Source organism: Crocuta crocuta, unplaced genomic scaffold (assembly GCF_008692635.1).
Source record: "Crocuta crocuta isolate KB4526 unplaced genomic scaffold, BGI_CrCroc_1.0 scaffold55, whole genome shotgun sequence".
Taxonomy (NCBI): domain Eukaryota; kingdom Metazoa; phylum Chordata; class Mammalia; order Carnivora; family Hyaenidae; genus Crocuta; species Crocuta crocuta.
The window spans coordinates 4,844,332-4,862,075 of NW_027530512.1; the positions used below are offsets into that span (position 1 = coordinate 4,844,332).

The 17,744-nt window shown below is 55.9% G+C and overlaps 2 protein-coding genes across 2 annotated transcripts in view; one reads left to right on the forward strand and one right to left on the reverse strand.

Annotated features, from left to right (window-relative positions):
- SPTB (spectrin beta, erythrocytic) overlaps positions 1–10,603 on the forward strand; it is a 76,539-nt gene extending 65,936 nt beyond the window's left edge. Inside the window, exons 32-35 of the mRNA XM_077767182.1 lie at positions 4,419–4,669; positions 7,021–7,194; positions 7,459–7,501; positions 7,611–10,603. Of these exons, the coding sequence (XP_077623308.1) occupies positions 4,419–4,669; positions 7,021–7,194; positions 7,459–7,501; positions 7,611–7,778 (636 nt within the window). The 3' untranslated portion in view covers positions 7,779–10,603. The remainder of the gene's footprint in view (positions 1–4,418; positions 4,670–7,020; positions 7,195–7,458; positions 7,502–7,610) is intronic.
- Positions 10,604–12,181: 1,578 nt separating this feature from the next.
- PLEKHG3 (pleckstrin homology and RhoGEF domain containing G3) overlaps positions 12,182–17,744 on the reverse strand; it is a 26,910-nt gene continuing 21,347 nt past the window's right edge. Inside the window, exons 14-16 of the mRNA XM_077767184.1 lie at positions 17,048–17,161; positions 14,009–15,401; positions 12,182–13,541 (exon numbers count right to left, since the gene is read on the reverse strand). Coding sequence (XP_077623310.1) covers positions 12,808–13,541; positions 14,009–15,401; positions 17,048–17,161 — 2,241 coding nt within the window. The 3' untranslated portion in view covers positions 12,182–12,807. The remainder of the gene's footprint in view (positions 13,542–14,008; positions 15,402–17,047; positions 17,162–17,744) is intronic.

Below are 17,744 nucleotides of genomic sequence, written 5' to 3' on the forward strand. Positions count from 1 at the left end.
GTGCAATTCTCGGCTGCAGGCGTGGCCATCTTCCCCCATGCCAGTTGAAGCATGACTTGGTTGCCTAAGGCATCCAGCAGTAGCTCTTGTCCGGCCCCAAGCTCCTCTTCTGGCCCCTTCAGGTGTTCTCTGACTCATCTTACATATTTAGACCGGGAGCCACATGGGTAGGTGCTCTCTTCTGGAGCAGCAGTACCCGCCCCTTCTGCTGCAGGATTCCGTCGTAGAAGGGAGCAGACAGCTCTGCTTCAACTTCTCACTCACTAGATGTGTGGCTGAACAAGTTACTCCTCCCCACTTTTCTGAATCTGTAAAATAGGGATAGTGATGGTACCTGCCTCACAGAGTGGGAGGATCAGAAGAGAGAATGTAGATAGAACATCTGGCACCTAGTAGGTTATTTGTCTTCATTTCTTGTTATCCCTCACTGCAGCCCTTCATCTCTTAAACGAAGCATCCTCCGTGTGAATTCTAACACCCATTGCCAGAGCCCTCCCAAACCAGCCTTTCTGGAGCGTCTCTCCCTAGATCCCCCTATGTACACACCCTGGGTTGTCCCTGCTATATCAGCAGGCAAGACCATCGCATCACAAGGTGGAATGGCCTCTTCCTGGGGTGCACCCTCACACCCTGGTTCTTGCTTAATCAGCATCTCCTTTAGGGACAAGCCCCCTCACTTGTGTTTGCTTGCTTGTTAATACATCTAGGCTCACTGAGCATCTTCTAGAACCTCCAAAACACCTTGTGGTCACAGGCCAGGTTATTTTTCTCCCAGTTTAACTGGAGAGTTAGTCATCTGTCTTGTACACCCCTGGCCGGCAGGGCCCGGAAGCACACCTTCATCTCCTTTAGTCCAGAGCAGAAATGCACCAATCTTGTCCCCTTTCTTCTCCCCTTCTTGAACCTCCTTTGTGGAGAAGACCCTCAAGGCTCTGCCTACTTCCCCTGCCCAAGCCAGCTTCCTAGCAAGGCAACACCCTAAAAAGTCAAGCTTAAAAGACCCTGAAAAGATGGCCATTCCTTGCCCATCAGGAACCGAGGCCTCTCCCAGCTTGACTGCAATACTGTGAGATCCTAAAAGCCTCTTCTGCCTGTGTCTTTTCCTCCCCAGAGGTCCCCTAGGAGCAGCCAGTGCTGCCTCCCCCATCCCCCTGACATCATGATCCCAGCAGTCAGCTCACAGGCCCCCCTCTCAGATGCCTCCACTTCACCCACCTGTTCCCCAAACCTCCATGCTACCGGCAGCAGCCCCCCCTTATTCCAGCCCCCACCCTGGCCCATTCTCCAGCAGGCTGCCACCCCCATTTAAAGTCTAGATTCCCCAGCTGCTCCAGCCTGACGTCTAGAATTCCTTCCAGTCCCCCTTTCAGAGTGTCCCCAGGTCCTGTGGGTGCTATCTCCAAGCTAGGCATGCTCAGCACTGTAGGTATAACCTGTGCATCCTCCTCCTGACCTAGGGACTAAAGCAACATGTCTTCCACCTTACAGCACAGAGGACAGAGTGAATCTTAGACCATCTCTCTTCTCCAGGGCCATTCGGAGAACCTGCCTGTCCCTACAGCCACACAAGTAGCCAGCTCTGGGCCCCAGCTCCTCACCGAGCATCCCCTCCTGAGGCTCTGTTGTCTACAGACCCTCCCTGTAGGGCAAGGCAGAATCTCCATGAGAGTATGGCAGTTTTGGGGGGCAGCAGGATGACGGTCACCTGCTCCCCTCCCTTCCCCAGCTTTCTTTTAGAAGACAGCACAAAGCAGATAGCCTGGGAAAGGTGGCCAAACCATACCCCATCTTTCCCATCTGTGGCTCCCTCCTTAGCCCAGAAGAGCAGCTCTGCCAGCTCTGGGCCTGGGAGGCAGGTAACAGCCTCTGAACACTTTTACACCTCACCCTCACCTCCTCCTTGGCCTTGGCCTTCAGAGCGGAGGGGACAGAGTGGTTTTTAAATTATCTCCACGTGATCAGTCAAGAGCACATAAGAAAATGTTTGCATACATTGGAAAACCCCATTCTCTAAAACCCATGACCTGGCCATTTAACTTTTGATCACACAGGCCAGGGCCCCTGCTAGGGGATATGGGTCAAGCGCTCGTTAGGAGGAAGCAGAAGAAAGGTTGAGATTAAGGTGGGATGCAGTCCTAGAAAAAATCTGTATTTTCAAAGGACAGTTCCAGAAATGAAGCCGAATGGAAGTATAGGAAGAATATGTGGACAGTACCTAGCAACACCAGTCCCAGGAGGGTAGAGGCTGAGTGAGAGAGGCAAGCATGGCTAAGGGTCTTCTCTGACACCCCCTGGCAGGTGCAGGGAACACTCCGGCCGAGGATGAAGGGGAGCAGTGCAGCCAGATGGAGAGGGAGGGGATAAAAAGAGGCTTCACTTTCTGCGTTAATAATCCACCTCCCCAACCTTTATACCCAAGTCAGAAGGTTGGCCTGATTGAATCCAAAGAAAAAGCCCAAACCCAGGTTCCTAGGCTCATCCCTACCAATCTCACTCTTCCTCCCCTGCTAGAGGAGGACCCAGGCAGTGCTTTGAGGCCTCCAGATCCTTGTGGCCAGTGCTAGCTCACTGCAGACACTTGAAGATACAAGTGCTGCAGGTGTGTAAAAAGGAGTATGAACAGCCACAGCTCTGAAGAGGCTCGAAGGCAGGAAAAGATGAAAGACCTAACAATGTGATAAAAACTCAGGCTATCTACTTCTGGAATGCATGCTCTTTTGATACCTGTCAGCTGTGTGATCTTGGGTAAGTCACTTAACCTCTCTGAGCATAGATTTTCTTGTAGATTAAAGGCATTAGACTAGGTTAGTGGTTTTCAAACTTTTCAGTCATGTTATCGTTTCTGCTCTTACTGGAACACCAACTTAAAACTGTTTATTGGACCATCCTAATTTGATGGGATACAAACATGACCAGCTTTACCTTTCTTCCAATCACTGCCTCAGATCTCTCCATTGAGCCTTTCCTTCCATTCCTTTGTACCATCTCAGGCAGCCCTTGGTCACTACCAGCTGCTGAAAAGTCTACCCAGTCTGTTTCCGTTTAAAGCTTCAGTCTGATATCCAGTGTAGTGTCCACATTCTCTCATCCTCCATTTCTCTATTTCAGGTTTGACCCATGGCCTAAAGGACCCACAATGGGGAGCACAGGGTCTCTGCTCTTCTCTGGCTCCAGGCTCCCACCTTCAGTTGTTGGGCAAGAAGTAGGGGGTAGAAAAGGGAGCAGTCTCTACCACGTGGGGAGGCTCTGATCCACCTGGGCTGATGTCCTTAGTCCTTCAGGCATCCAGACATGACCCGCTCAAGGACCTATCGGACCCTTCCCACCTGGTGCTATAAGGTCTCCAAGAGTCAGGCCTTTGGGACAGGTCCTGGCCAGATGGCTCAAGCGAGGCTGCCTTCGTTGATGCCCATTTGGCACATGCTCATCTGTGCCCCACCTGGCAGGAAGAGGCTGGCTACCCCCTGCTACCCTCACCCATCCTCCCCTCTGCTTCAGTAGGGCACAGAGGCAGATCACCAGTGCCTCTGCGCGGGAGGTACCCAGCTGGGGTACAGGTCTGCTCCCCTTCTCCTGGGCACAGACGCCCCTCACTTGGCTGGGCAGGAGCACCCACCCTCCAAAAGGGAAGTGCAGAGAGGTAAAAGCCCCAGCTTTTCCCTGGGGCAATGACTCCTTAAGTGGTGGTGAGATTCTCCACTTCAGCTGCTAGTTAGAGAGCGTGAAAAGCTTATTCAGAAATACCAGTGTTGACAGCGCTCCAGGGTATATTTTGTTAAAGCTCCCGAGGGGACTGTAGAAGGCAACCAGGGTTAGGAAGCACTTCCCTGCTCCCAACAAATCCCTGTCCAGTGCTGGGAGCAGGACCAGTTAGGCCTGCACCTTGACCAGGGAGGATCTAGGTTCTCCCTTTGTAATCTGGTAGGGGACTTAGGGCCTGGTCCCCTTAGCTCTGGGGCCGGAGACACAGCAGGTACCAGCAGAGTTCCCATTCAACGCTCTAGTACACATTTTTCACACCTGTGTTAGCAGTAGAAACTTTATGAAATCTTGCTGGAGGCCATGCAGAACTCAGTTGGAGTTAGAGGTGGGGGGCCCGGAACTGGGCAGTGATCCAGGGCTTTGCCAGCAGCATTGGAAACCCCCAGCATTGAAATCATCACCCAGGCCCCACAGCTCACTCTAAGAACTTCCTGTCGCTATGTTAGAAGGTGAGGAAGCAGGAATGGAACCGGAGGCATGGGCGGGGTCTAGGGAAGCAGACCAGGTGGCCCAGCAAGTCAAGGCAAAACCAGGAGACACACAGCAGAAAGGAACCAAGGTCAGGAGGCGGGCTCAGACTCCCCAGTCCTACGAAGTAGCCACCCCTGGGTCTGAACCCCTAGCAAGGTGTGCTCCTCCCATATGACCCTGAGCAGGGGGAAGAAGAGAGGCAGTGGCCTCCGGACCTGCAGCCGCCACCCCCTCCAGGGCCGCAGGAGGAGAAATCCAGTGGGGATGAGAGGCCCACCACCGAGCCTCTCTATAAGGTCCTGGACACGCCTCTGAGCGAGGGTGACGAGCCTACAACGCTGCCAGCCCAGCGGGACCACGGGTACAGCGTGCAGATGGAGGGCTACCTGGGCCGCAAGCATGACCTGGAGGGGCCCAATAAGAAGGCATCCAACAGGTGAGGGAGGGGCTACCTGGTGGGACGGGGGCGGCTCCCAGGGACTTCTCCATGAACAGAGCCTCAGCAGCATGGGTATGTGTTGGGAGAGAGGGTGCCCTTTGGTTTCTGGTCTGAGAACTCCTGAGCATGCCTTTGGGCCAGCCCAGGGACTAGTTGGCATGATGGGAAAAGCCTCTCTTCAGTTCCAGTCCTGAGTTCAAGTCCTATGCCCTTGTACCAGTTACTCAGCTTTCATTTCCCCGTTTGTGAAGCAGGGACGACGATGATGATGATAGCATGCCTCTTGGGTACAGACACCGAGCCTGGCACAGAGTAGGTTCTCAATAATACTAGTTGTTTTTCTTAACCCAAGGCTGGGTAACAGGTAGGTAGGTCTTGGCAGTAACAACATACCCTGGACCAAGTCCCATTTTTTAATAAATCTGGGCCTCAGTTTCCCGAGCTGTAAAATAGAACCGGAGGGAGAACGGGGTTGGCATACGTGCCTTCTGGCCGTCCCTCCCAGTGCTGTCAGACAGCAACGCTGGGACCTTGAGGAACCCAGTCGAAGGCTATGTCCTTTCCTGGACCTGAGGCAGTGATGTCCTTGAATTTGGTCTGTCCAGGGCTGCTTCTACTCAAGGTCCCTGGGGGCCTCTGAGCAGCTTTCCAGGGTCCCAGGAACACAGGGTAGATTCAAGAGGCTGAAGCAGCCACCTTCCCAGGGCTCCGTGGCTGAATACAGAGCCTGTGCTGGGGAGACATGCTAGAAAGCTCATTCAAATTCCAGAAATGAATTTGGGGGACTAACCCCCCTGAAGAAGTCTATTGTTTATGCCTCGTCCACCCGAAAAGGGGAAACTAGCATTGACTGAGCACCTACCATGTGCAAAGGCATTATGTTAGAGCTGCTAAAGTCTTTACAACTGTTCTGTGCTATTGAAGATTCTATTTTCCAGATAGAGAAACAGAATTTCAGAGAAGTTGAGTCATTTGTTTAAGGCAGGATTTTCCTCCAAGACCCAGCTCCGTTTTAGCAACTGCCTTACTTGGGCTACAAGCTCAAGGAAGGTGGTGTGGGCTAGAGGAAAGATTCCGGATCTTTCCTGGAGAGTCTCCCTCTGGGTGTCAAAAAGCTGGGCTCTCTCTGTAAAATGGCTCTGCAGCCAGCTTGTACGGCACAGGTCAAGTTCTCTCCCTGAACCTGCCATCCTTCCTCCCTAAGTGCCCCGAGATTCTTCACCTTCCTGCCCTCCAAAGAGAGGAGGGGGAAAGGAAGAGGAGGAAGAAAAGCTTCATGTTTCCCAGCACTCACTATTGTGAGAGGTAAAAAGGCAACCTGTTTCCCAGCGGCCACTCAAGGAGCTCAGGTTAGCCCACACAGTAGCTTATGAGCTCACATCCCCCAGACATCAGCCGAGTCTTGATTTGCACAAATATGTCTCCTTAAAAAGTGCTGGTGCAGTATACCGTGTGTATCTCCATCAACAAAACAAAAAATAACAACCCAAACAAAACCCCACTCTGTTCACGTCACAGTTGTGTGGTGAGGATCAAACACGCTAATAGATGCACAAGGGTTTTGCAAGGTTAAGTTTACACTGTTGGTCTTAGACTCAGTAATTCTACTTTTAGAAACTTATCTAGAGGTAAGATCAGAGTTCTAGCAAACGTTTATGCACCAATGTTTGTCCCATTGCTGTCTAAATTGCGCTATTTGAATTTCCAGTAATTACAAGGCCTACCAACACAGTGATTATTTATATATATGTGGGATACCGTATGGCAATTCAAAATTATTTTGGGGAAAGAATTGAAGGATATGGGAAAACATTCATTATATGGTGTTAATCTTAAAAGCAGGATGTAATTAAAAGCAGGCTATGAAACGAAATATTCAGTACCCAATTTTCATTATATATGAATAGAAGGAAATGTGAATGTGTGAATAGAAAACAGACTAGAATACGTAAAATGTTAACAATAGCTAACTTTTGATAGTGAAGTTACAGGCGGATGATTTTTATTTCCTTTCTTAACTGTAAAATGTGTTACTTTTTTTTTAAAGTTTATTTTGAGAGAGATTGAGACGGCACCAGTCGGGGAGGGGGGAGAGAGACTCCCAAGCAGGCTCCATGCCGCCAGCCCAGAGCCCGATGTGTGGGGCTTGAACCTGTGAGATCATGACCTGAGCTGAAACCAAGAGTCGGATGCCCAGCCAAATAAGCCACCCAGGAGTCCCTCAAATGTACTGTTTATCAGGGCAAAAGTAGCATAATAATTTTTTACAAACTGGTAAAGCTAGAAGAACTGATTACAGAGCTGCCATACCCAGACTGTGGGCGACCCACCTGCCTGTGTTTTTGCAGGTCCTGGAACAACCTGTACTGTGTTCTCCGGAACAGTGAGCTGACCTTCTACAAGGATGCCAAGAACCTGGCCCTGGGGGTGCCCTACCATGGGGAGGAACCCCTGGCCCTGAGACATGCCATCTGTGAGGTTGCTGCCAACTATAAGAAGAAGAAGCATGTATTCAAGCTGAGGTGAGGCCCCTCCAGGCCGGTGCCCATTCCCTGGAGGCTCAGTTTGGCATCAGTGGCTGGACAGGGGCCCCTGGAGGAGACCAGCTCCAGGCCTAGCATTGTTCAAAGCCAAGAGGCTGATGGTCCAGATTTTTACCTCTCTCTGGAGGTGCTGCGCTGCCTCTTAGGGTTCTGGTCAGAGGGAGGTTCAGGGGTCCATGGGATGAGCCAGCCCTCTGTCTAGGCAGAAGTGGCCCCATGGCAGGACACCCTTTTCTGTCCTAGGCTCAGCAATGGCAGCGAGTGGCTCTTCCATGGCAAGGATGAGGTAAGTGCAGAGCAGCCCAGCCCGACCCCTGCGGGCAAAGCAGCAGGCGGCTCCCTGAGACGTCGCAGGGGCACCCCGTGCTGTGGCCCATGACCCTTCCACCCCACAGGAGGAGATGCTGTCCTGGCTGCAGGGTGTGAGCACCGCCATCAACGAATCCCAGAGCATCCGTGTCAAGGCCCAGAGCTTGCCCCTGCCCTCCATCACCGGCCCCGACGCCAGCCTGGGCAAGAAGGACAAGGAGAAGAGATTCAGCTTCTTCCCCAAAAAGAAGTAGCCTCTCTGGCGCCCCGCCGGCAGGACCCAGGACCGAGCTGTGCAGGGGCGGGCGGGGCGCCTGCGGCCTCGGCCGGGGCGGCCCTCCCCTCGGGCCCCCTGCTGCCTGCGCCTGCCTGCTGCAAGGCCGGGGCCTACTGTGCCGCGATCCCTGCCTCCACCCTCTGGCTGACGCCTGCCTCCGCCTTCGTGCAGTCACGGTCCCCGCGGAGGGCCAGGGACCCCTGCGGCAGGAAACGGCTTCCCAGGCCCAGGCCTTCCTCTCCCACACCCCTCCTCCGGGCTGAGGGCTCTCTAGCCCCCAAGCCCCATAAAAGCTGGCAAAGAGAGTCGAGGTTCCTCAGACGCTGCTCACTCCCAAAGTAGGTTTGTTTGCTTGGGGCCACCTCCCATTTGGTCACAGCCAGGGAAAGGGAAGAGGGCACTGGAAATGCCTGACCTGCCCCTTAGGGGCATGAGGAAGGAGCTTCACATAGACGCACAGGGTTTTAGCAAGGGGCCTCTGGGGACCCAGGGGACACAACAGGCCTCCTCCCCACCGGGCTTCCTCAGAACTGGGACTCTCACCTCAGGGGCCACCTGCTCTTTTTCTCACAAAACAAAACAAAACAAAACAAAAAAACCCAAAACGGTGAGGGGACACCATCCAACGTTGGTTGGTCTTAAATGCAAGGCCTCAGGCTGCCTCCGGCACCCTCTGATACCACCATAGGTGGTAAAAGCTCTCAAGCTGGTCGTCTCAAAACAACAGAGCAGCGTAAGGCTCAGAGGTGAGGGAGGCAGACAGCCCTGGGCACTCCCCCACTCCCCGCCAAGCCAGCACAGTCTGATTCAGACCCAGGGCCCCTTAGGGAGACAGGACAAATCCCTAGATACAAGAGGGATGCCCCGGCACCTGCAATAAAGCAGCCCCAAGCCACATGCCCAGTGGCTCCTGTCTGCAGCTGGTACCACCTGAGGGTACCGGCCAGACAGCAAAGTTCATGACCTATCACGCTGGGGAGGCACAAGGAACCACACCTGGGTATTACCACCCATGTTACAACTCCTGCACAGCTGGGACAAATGCTGGGGTCCGGCCCATGAAGCTACGGCACCCCTTGTGCTCAGCTTCTCCCGGGGTCTTGGGGAAGTCGCATGGATGTTTGGTGACCTCTGCACCTAACACCCCCCCTCATCGCCCCAAAACACAGCCAAAAGGAGCCCTGCAACAACTTATTTCCCCAGGAATAGCCTTCCCCATGCTGTTAAGGTCGAACTTCTGGAGGGAAGAGGGCACTCGTTCCAACAAGGACCTCCTCCAGCACCCTGAAAGCAATACAGTGCCAGTCCGGCATCCTAACTGGGGTTAGGTCCAAAAGAGGAGTCACACTGGGGGGCAGCAGGTGTCACCCCTGAAGAGACCATAGAAGTTCCTGGGGCTCTTCCCCATGAGGAGCCTTAGACACACCCAGATGATTCCTCTGCACATGGGTGAGGCCCATGTAGCAACTACAAGGGTAGGCATGCAGCTACTAGGCTTTCCCAGGAGCCCCTAGTGCAGGCCCAGCTTAGAGATCAATGCCACCCCGCCACGGGGAAGCTAACTTCAGACAAGAACATGAGGGAAGTTCTCCAGTGGAGCCCAGCACCCCCAGATCAGGGGGTCCCACGGTTGTAGCCAGGGTCCTCACCTGGCCTCTCTGCATCTAATCCTACATCCCTTTTTGCATCTACAGGGAAGCTAGTATATACCACTCACCAGCTTCTTTCTCCAGCTGGGGAAACCAAGGCAGGCGGCAGTGAGGTGACTATTCTCACCTGGCAATGAAGAAGGCCTCTAGTGCATCTGAGGGCACGTCCTGCTACAGGCAGAGAGCATATTCCTTACTGAAGAGCAGGTAGTGTCAAAAATCTTCCTCAACTCGTTCCCTGGGCCAATCTTTAGGGAGACCAAGGACCACCCCGTCCCCTCCATGTGTGCCAAAGTTGCAACTGAAGTGCGAAATTTCCAGCCAGTAGCTCCATAATCCAAAGAAGGAAAGGACCCCAAAGGAAGAGGTAGGTCCGGGTCCCCCAGATGGGCAGCCAGCTGCATGTGGCCCGCTCTCTACTGTCACCTCCCCACGCATCCCTGTCACATCATGCAGGCCCCAAGGCACTCAGCCAACAGGACTGAACCGACAGGAGCCCAGCTTTGGGCGACTGTGCCACATGGGGCTAAGCTCCTAGTGTCCTGGCGAGGTTTCTTTTTCTCCTCCTTATGTTTTCTACTTCGCAGTCTTTCTTTTAACAGTATTCCCAAACTAGGTTGACACAGCTCCTGTCCACACCAGCATAACAGGCTTCTTCCCCAGGGCAGCTTAGAGGAAGCTCCTTCTGGGCATGGTCAGGCAGTCCTCCTTCCCTCTCCCTTTCCCCTTCATCCCCTGGCCTCAACTGATTGGCTGAGGGGGGTATGGAGGGTCCTCAGGCCTCCTCCTGGCCCCCACAATGAGCACCAGTAACAGGAAGCTTGTGGAAGGCCTAGCATTTCCCTCATACCATTTCTCTTTCCTGCCTGTTGGAGGGCAACCAGGGTCCCCGAGGTTGGTCCTAGATCTCTCTCCCCTCCTTTTCGTAGGAGGGGACAGGGACCCAGGACCATATGACTTGGTCCTTTGGACAAGCAAGCTCAGGGAGGACACAAGGGAGGAGGCAGCTACACAGGACTGCAACCCTGTTGGGTACAGACCACGTGATCTGGGGGTGGCCCTGGGGCCAGAGGGGCCTTGTCCTCCACCTGCTCAAATGTGCTTCCACCAACCAGAGAAAACCCATTTACTAGTTTTTCTAATAAATCAATAATGCTCCATATTTCTCTCATTTATTTGACTAGTTTTCTTTCCCTTTGAACTGGACCAAGGAGGGGTGGTTGAGCAAGGGGGCACCACCATGGAGACAAAGGGACAGCCCCATTCTCTGGATTGTCCCCGGGGAGTCCTATGCCGGCACCCAGGAGCTGTGCCTCCTTGCCTGAGACTTATCGAGAGAAGCTCACTCATTCACGCACTCAGCAAGCCTTTCCCCCACAGGGCTCCGGCCAGAGATCTTGGCCCTCACTTGGCCCGAGATTCATCTCCAGAGGGGCGGTTTCATTTGGTCTGGGTGGCTGAAACAGGCATCGCCATTTTTCAAAAGGCTCCACTGGCCATTCTCATTGGTAGCGAGAACCAGTGAGCTGGTTCAAGGCTCCCTGTCATACCTGGATGGCTAAGCAGCACGCGGGGAAGGTGTTCACTACCACTGCCCAGGCCCTGCCCCCTGAAAAGTCTGAGGGAGTCTGAGAAGCAGTACATCATCCATTTCCTTCAATTTGTAGGTAAGGAAAAAGTTCAGGTGACCTGGCTAGCTAATGGCAGAGGATGGGACCAGAACCTGGGTGCCCGGACTCTCACTCCAGTACATTTGTGGCTACTGAGCATCATACCCCAACACATGGCTGGGAGGAGCCAACTCCATCCTCAGCAACCGTGGAAACCACAGAACATTGAGGACAACAGGTAGGACACGATCTAGCCCTGTCTGCTCCTGCCTAGGAGAGGCCTCCCCTGGCCCCTGTAGACTCTGCACACCTGCCTCCAGGCTGAGTCTGTCCTCCAAGGTCAGCAGCTCTCACCCAGCAGACCTAGGGGGCACCACCTGCAGGAACAGGGCCGAACGAGGCTGGTGCTCCCCAGTGAGGGCAGAAAGCCCAGTTAGAAACAGGCAGACATTCCTTGCCCTCTCCAGAAAAGACCCTTTGAGAACAGGATGAAAACTGAGGTTCCATCCCAGAAAAAAGGCATGTGCTCTCTTTCCACAGCACCGCAAGCCACCTCAAGACAGATCAGACCCAAGTTTAAAATCCTTGCCTCCTAGGATGCCTCCTGGGAACTAGAGAGGAAGAGAGAAGGGTACCAGACACTGGAAACTTACATCCGTTGGAAAAACATTCCATTCATCTCCCCCACCATTTTTAGTCCAACTTCGGTCCTTGAGAAAGCTAAAAGCTGCCAGGGTCTCCCCACGCCCCCCCCCCCCCCCCCCCCCCCCCCCCGAACACCACTGTATATGGAGACAGGGCCTTTAGAGAGGTAGCGAAGTTAAAACCAGGGCATTAGGATTGCCCCGAACCTGAAATGACTGCTGTCCTTATAACAAGAGAAAGTTGGCTGCAAGGGAGGGNACACCAGCCTGGGGTAGACAGAACACGAGTTCCCTCCCGCACACCCTGCTGTCCCAGGCTTCCCGGCGATCACCCTGGGGCCTTATGCTTTGTGAGCACAGATGACAAATGAGGGACTGAGAGCAACAGCCCCCGCAGCCCGCCTCCTTAAGACGTCCCTGGCCTCGATCAACTGTCCCCACCCCAGCCAGGCCCAGTAAGGAGCCACACACAGGCCGGTTGGTCAGCAGTGGTTATTGCACCATCGGCAAATAATGAAACATATATACATTAGTGACAACCACAGGATCAGCGAGACAACCTGCAAAAGTACCTGAAGTGAGCGCGTTACATTCTTCACCGCAGAGGAATCAACAACGAAAGAACATGAACACGTGTGCACACAAATACACCATGGAATGGAAAGCAATAAATTATGGGCCTTGCTCCTGCCTGGATCCTAAGACAAGACACAATTAAAGAGCAAAGCCTCCCCAGGCCACCTTCCCACGTCTCCTCTGGGTAGGCTCCTCAGCCTGGCAGTGGTCAGCCCTACCCGGAGGCCTGAGCTCGGCTTGCTCTCCCTGGGAAGAGGAGAGCTTAAATATGCAGCTTCTCACCAGAGAAGAACTATATACAAGGGAAGTAGTTGCACTGGCCTTGGTTGGAATGGGGCTCACCTGGGCCCCGGGGAGAGTTGCCCTGAGCCCAGGGGAGAGCCAGCGCATTCCCAGCAGGTGAAGACCAGAGCATTCTTCCACGGGCCCTCGTGAGTAGCGTGAGCCCAGGCCTGAAGGCAAGCCTGCAGAGGTCCCTCCCCATCCCTGCCGCGCCGCACAGCTCCTCCCTCTCCTTGGACTCAGTGTCACCCTGTGGAGTTCAAGGCCTGGAATTTCTCCCTCAGGTTTCTCACTCTGCCCTGCTGGCCTGGGTCCACTGGGTCCCTGGGACCCTCTTCTTTTGGCCAACACTCTGGACTCCTGGAAATCCCAGACTCCTGGAAATCCAGGTCCTGTCCCACCGCGGCTGCTGGCGAGCTTGGTCCCTGCCCGCTGCCCTCCTCCAGCCCCGCAGCGGGGCAGGGCAGGGGCCCCTTCTCCATGACGATCACCCGCCGGTTGTTCTCCAGGGTAAGGTCTGCAGAGACATATAGGGCCTCCTCTCCGACCGGCCTGCTTTGGGGCAGCCCCCCAGGGGGCTGGGGCTGGGTGGCCTCTGGGTCTGCCCGGCCCCTCTTGGCACCCACGCTACAGCAGCGGCCCACCCTGGCGGCCAGAGGGGGCTCCACCATGTTCTCCGGCACCGAGCGGCTCCGGTTGACAGGCTGGCCACGGGGCCGGCTGCCCTCGGCCTGGAATGCCTCATCGTGGGAGGTGTACTTGGAGCAGAGCTCTCGGACATCGGGCCAGTTGAACGTCTCAGCGTCGAGGGGGCTAAGGGGGCTTCGAGAGGAGGGCCGGACCCCAGGCGATGTGGTCCTCGGGCTAGAAGCAGTGGGGCTGAAGGAGAAATGCCGAGGAGAGCAGGGCTTGGGCGGGCTGTGCTCCAGGTCCACCGGCTGCTCACTGTTGAGGAGGGACAGCTCCGGCTTTCTCTTACCTGTGGGGAGAGAGTGAGCTGACTGAATCACTGGGCAGGATGGCAGAGGGCAAGCGAGGGCTCAGAACTGCCTTCCGCTCCCGCTCCAGCCAAGGCTGCTGCCTGGGGTTTAGGTTGTGATGGGAGCGAAGTCACATGCACCATCCACGGCCCCTTTATCAGAGGGCGATGGGAAGACTGAGGAAAAGGTGGCGGACATGGGGTCAGGAGTCAGAAAAGACCAGAGCTTCTACTCCCCTGGGAGAGTAGGCCCATGGCCACATTTCCTCCTAAGGTCTCTGCACCACAGGAAGGGCCGGGGGAAGGCAGTGAGGGTGTTCAAGCAGGGCCACTCGCCCCCTGTGTGTAGAGTCCAGCCCTCCCTTTGGTCATGGTTCTACAGGGTCACCTTCCTCCAGGAGCCCACCTGCTCCTAAAAGGCTCTTCCACCCCAGACTTACAGGAAGGGCCCACCCCGCTCACTGTACCTCTGCCGCCCGAGGGCGCTCCAGCCTCCTCCTGCAGGCAGGGAATGGGGGGAGCCGACTTTCCCCACGGTAGCGATGGCCTGGCCGGCACAGATTTGCTCTTGATCCTCAGGCTGTACTGGCGGGCCAGCTGGTACACCTTGTTCTTGACTCGCTCGCTCACGTGGCCATCCATCACGTGGGAGAGCTGGACGATGCGGGGGTGCAGTGGAGCCACCAGCTCCCCCTGGACGTCGCCGCTCAGCTCCTTCACGAGCTCCTTCAGCTCCCGGGCCAGGTGGGCCGGGCTGGGCCGCTCTGTCGGGGAGGCGCTCTCGGGGGAGGCAGTGGCCGACTCCTCGGTGATGGCCCCCAGCTCGTGCTCCTCCAGGATAAAGAGCGGTTCATGCAGGTCAAAACCATTGGCCTGGCCTTGGCCGGGCCCCTTCTGAGAGCTCTCCCCGGCAGACTCCATTCCCTCCCAGATCTTCACAATGTCTGAAGACGGCCGGAACTCAGCGTCCGTGATAGGAGCTGGCTCCCCAGCACTGGCCGGGTCGGGGCCTGGGAGGTCGAACATGGCCCACGAGGCCGGCCGGGAGCCCACCTGCCTCTTGTGCCCCAGTGGAGCCAGCGGCTCCGGGTCCGGCCTGGGGAGGCTGTTGAACCTGGAAACGGAGTTTCTTACCAGCCCCTTGGGGATGTAGGAGAGGCTCTCTCGGCGCCGGATGCTGAAGCCCGCATCATGGTGCTCTGCGTTCTCGTAGTAGCTCTTGATCTTGTCCAGCAACAGCCGGTCTCGGGTGGAGAGTGCCGACTCCTTCTTCTTACAGGAAGACCTGTCGGGCTCTGCCAGGCAGCCTGGGCTTGGGGGCTCCGTCCCGTTGACCGAAGGGCCGTTCTCCATGGCCGCCCCCACGGTGCTGTCCACATCTGGGGGCAGCTGCGAGCCAAGCACGTCGGTGGTGCTGCCATGCCGGGCTGAGCCCTTCTCACTGCCGTCTAGGCTGAGCACACTGCTGCTCCGGCTTGTCAGCCTCGGGCTCCCGAAGCCACTGGCCTTGCCGTCCTCCAGCGCCAGGCTGCTCCGCCGAGAGAAGGTGCTGACGAACCGCTCAGCAATGACGCTGGCCTGGTCCAGCACGGATGGCGGCAGGAGGCTCTCGGGCTCCTGTGTGGCACCCATGTCCTCCTCCTCCTCACTGCTCAGAGCCTTAAGGTCCTCGGTGCTCTCGGCCACCGCAAAGTCCACCATGTCCCCCGGGGGGTCCAGCCCCAGCAGCTCCTGGTGGGCATCAAGCTGCGTTTCCAGGACCTCTGGAGACTCCGTGTCTGAGGGCACCTCCTCGATGCTGGGAACTTCCACAGCAGCAAATACTTCCTGCTCTGTCTCAGGCTCAGGATCCGGCTCAACCTGGGATAACAGAGCTTATGTGAGCCAAAACCCGCCCTCATAAGATCCAAAGGATAAGGGGACAGCATGACTTGCCTCAGCTCAGCAAGAGGGCATGCAGTTTAGGACCAAAGGCAATGAGAATGAGCACAACTCAAGAGTGAGGACATAGGTCCTTAGGGAGAGGAAGGTGATGATGTCCCCCAGTCATCATGCAGCGTCGGGGCTTGGGTCATAAAACCCAAGGAAAATTCTAAGAACACATATTGGGTAGTGTTGGCACCTCTCAGTGGCAGCCTGCCTGGGAGCTAGAGGGACGAGGTGGGAGCATACAACACAGCATATGCCAGATGGAGAGGCAGCTCCCTAAAGCCCTACAGGCCACATGGGGCTTGTTCTGGGTTCAAACCCACCTTCCCTGAGGGGCCAGGACCTCATGTGTAGATGAGGGTCCACGGGGCAATAGGACCACATGCTAGAGTCCTGTCAGAGGGTGTAGACAGGCATTTGGCCCCTACCAGCCAGCGTCTGGCCCTATGCACAAGTCTGCAGATGCCTTGCAGACAGGCAAGGAAGGAAGTAAATTCAAGAACTTCCTCCTGACCACCTTGAAGGTCATCTGAACCATGAAACCAGCCAGTACAGGCAGCCTTCCGGAGGGACCTTTAGGAAGAAGAACAAACGTGCTACATTCTAAGGAATCACAGCCAATTCCAATGGTTCTAGGCGGGAGTCTGCAAAGCAGAGCCCATGGTTTAGGCCTGCATCACCCAGCATGGCAGCTGCCGGCTGCCGGTGGCTTCCAAGCACCTGAAACGTGACAAGTCCAAACTGAGAACAGCCATAAGGGCAAAATACACACCAACTGCAAAAACTTCGTGCGAGGTATAAAATGTCATGAATGGGTTTTTCTATTGATAACAGGTTGAAACAATAGTTGGCATTAAATAATTAAATAATCTGTTAACGTGGCCGCTAGAAAACATAAAGCCACGCCTACGGCTTGCTTCGTCGGTCGGCTGGACTCGCATCCAGCGTCAACCAGGTTCCTGAGAAGGAACCTAGTTCCGGGCTGGGAGGCCTGCCCGGGGGGTCCAGGCCTCAGAAACATATTCTTATCACTTCAGGAAAACAAAGGTATCGGTTCCACAAAACCGACAACAGCACGGGGGAAGGTGGGCTTCTGAGTCACAGACTCTGATCCCAGCTCTGCCCCTCAGAAGCTGCCCAATGTCAGGCACGTCACACAACTTCTCTGAGCCTCTTTCTACCTGGGCTGTTGGCAGGGAACAGAAGGAAGAAAGGAAACACTGGACATGTAGGAAGTGCCCAGTGGATGTCACAGGTGTGACTTAAATGTCTGGCATGCTGGTGGGGGCAGGGCCTTACGCCCTATACAAGGAGGCCTGGCTGAAGGGACCCAACATCTGGTCACTTCCACTAATACGGCCCTCGACAAGCATCTGCATCTGCCCGCTCACACCACCACACGCTCACTGGCCAGACAAGCTTGCTGAAGGGCTGAAGAGTCCCTGAGGGAGGAGGAGGAGGAGGAGGAGGGACTGTGTCCCCATGGGACCAGCAGGAGAGCCCGTGCCTGGAAGCCCCACGTGCAGCCCCGACGCGCCAGGCACTCCTGCACTGTTCCCCTTCCGCCGGCCACTCACCTCTGGCAGCGAAGAGGTGGACTCAAAGCTCATGCGCTTCTCAGCACTAGTCGGAGACCGGCTGCTGGGCCTTCTACGGCTCTTGGGGCCTTCGGACTCCCGACGCCCCTTCTCCTGCAGGAAGCAGAGGGCCACCGTCAGCTCCTGGGACAACTGGGAGCTCGTCTCTTCTGCAGCCCAACATGGGCAGAAGCTTCTGAGCCCCAAGGGGGCTGGGCTGTCCTGAGGGCCAGCCTGGGACCTGAGCCGTTCTGCAGTCCACCTGAACTGCCAGGTCTGGGGACGCAGCAAGCCCTGCCAGGTGTGTGGCCTCAGGCAAGTCCACCCCGCTGGGCCCCTCCAGCCCCGCTGTGCGCTGCCTTCTCCCCCTCCCCACCACCCCCACCCCATTAGTCATGCTCACTGGGTAGTATGCTAGTTCACGCCCGGTACTGGAACAGCACATGCCAGGGGCTCACCAGGGCGTGACAGCGGGCAAGGAGTTAGTGCTGATGGCAGGAGTGAGGGAACAGGACGGAGGGGCGGGAGGGCAGGGGAGCGAACCCCCAGATGGGCATGCGCTCACCAGGGAACATGCAAGGAGGAGGGGCGATCAAAGAGACACCTCACCATAGCGCCCCGGGAGAAAAGTAAAGCGTTGGCCCGATAGTGCCAGCAGTGGAGGGCGGCCAGCAGGGAGCTGGCAAAGGCAGCTACC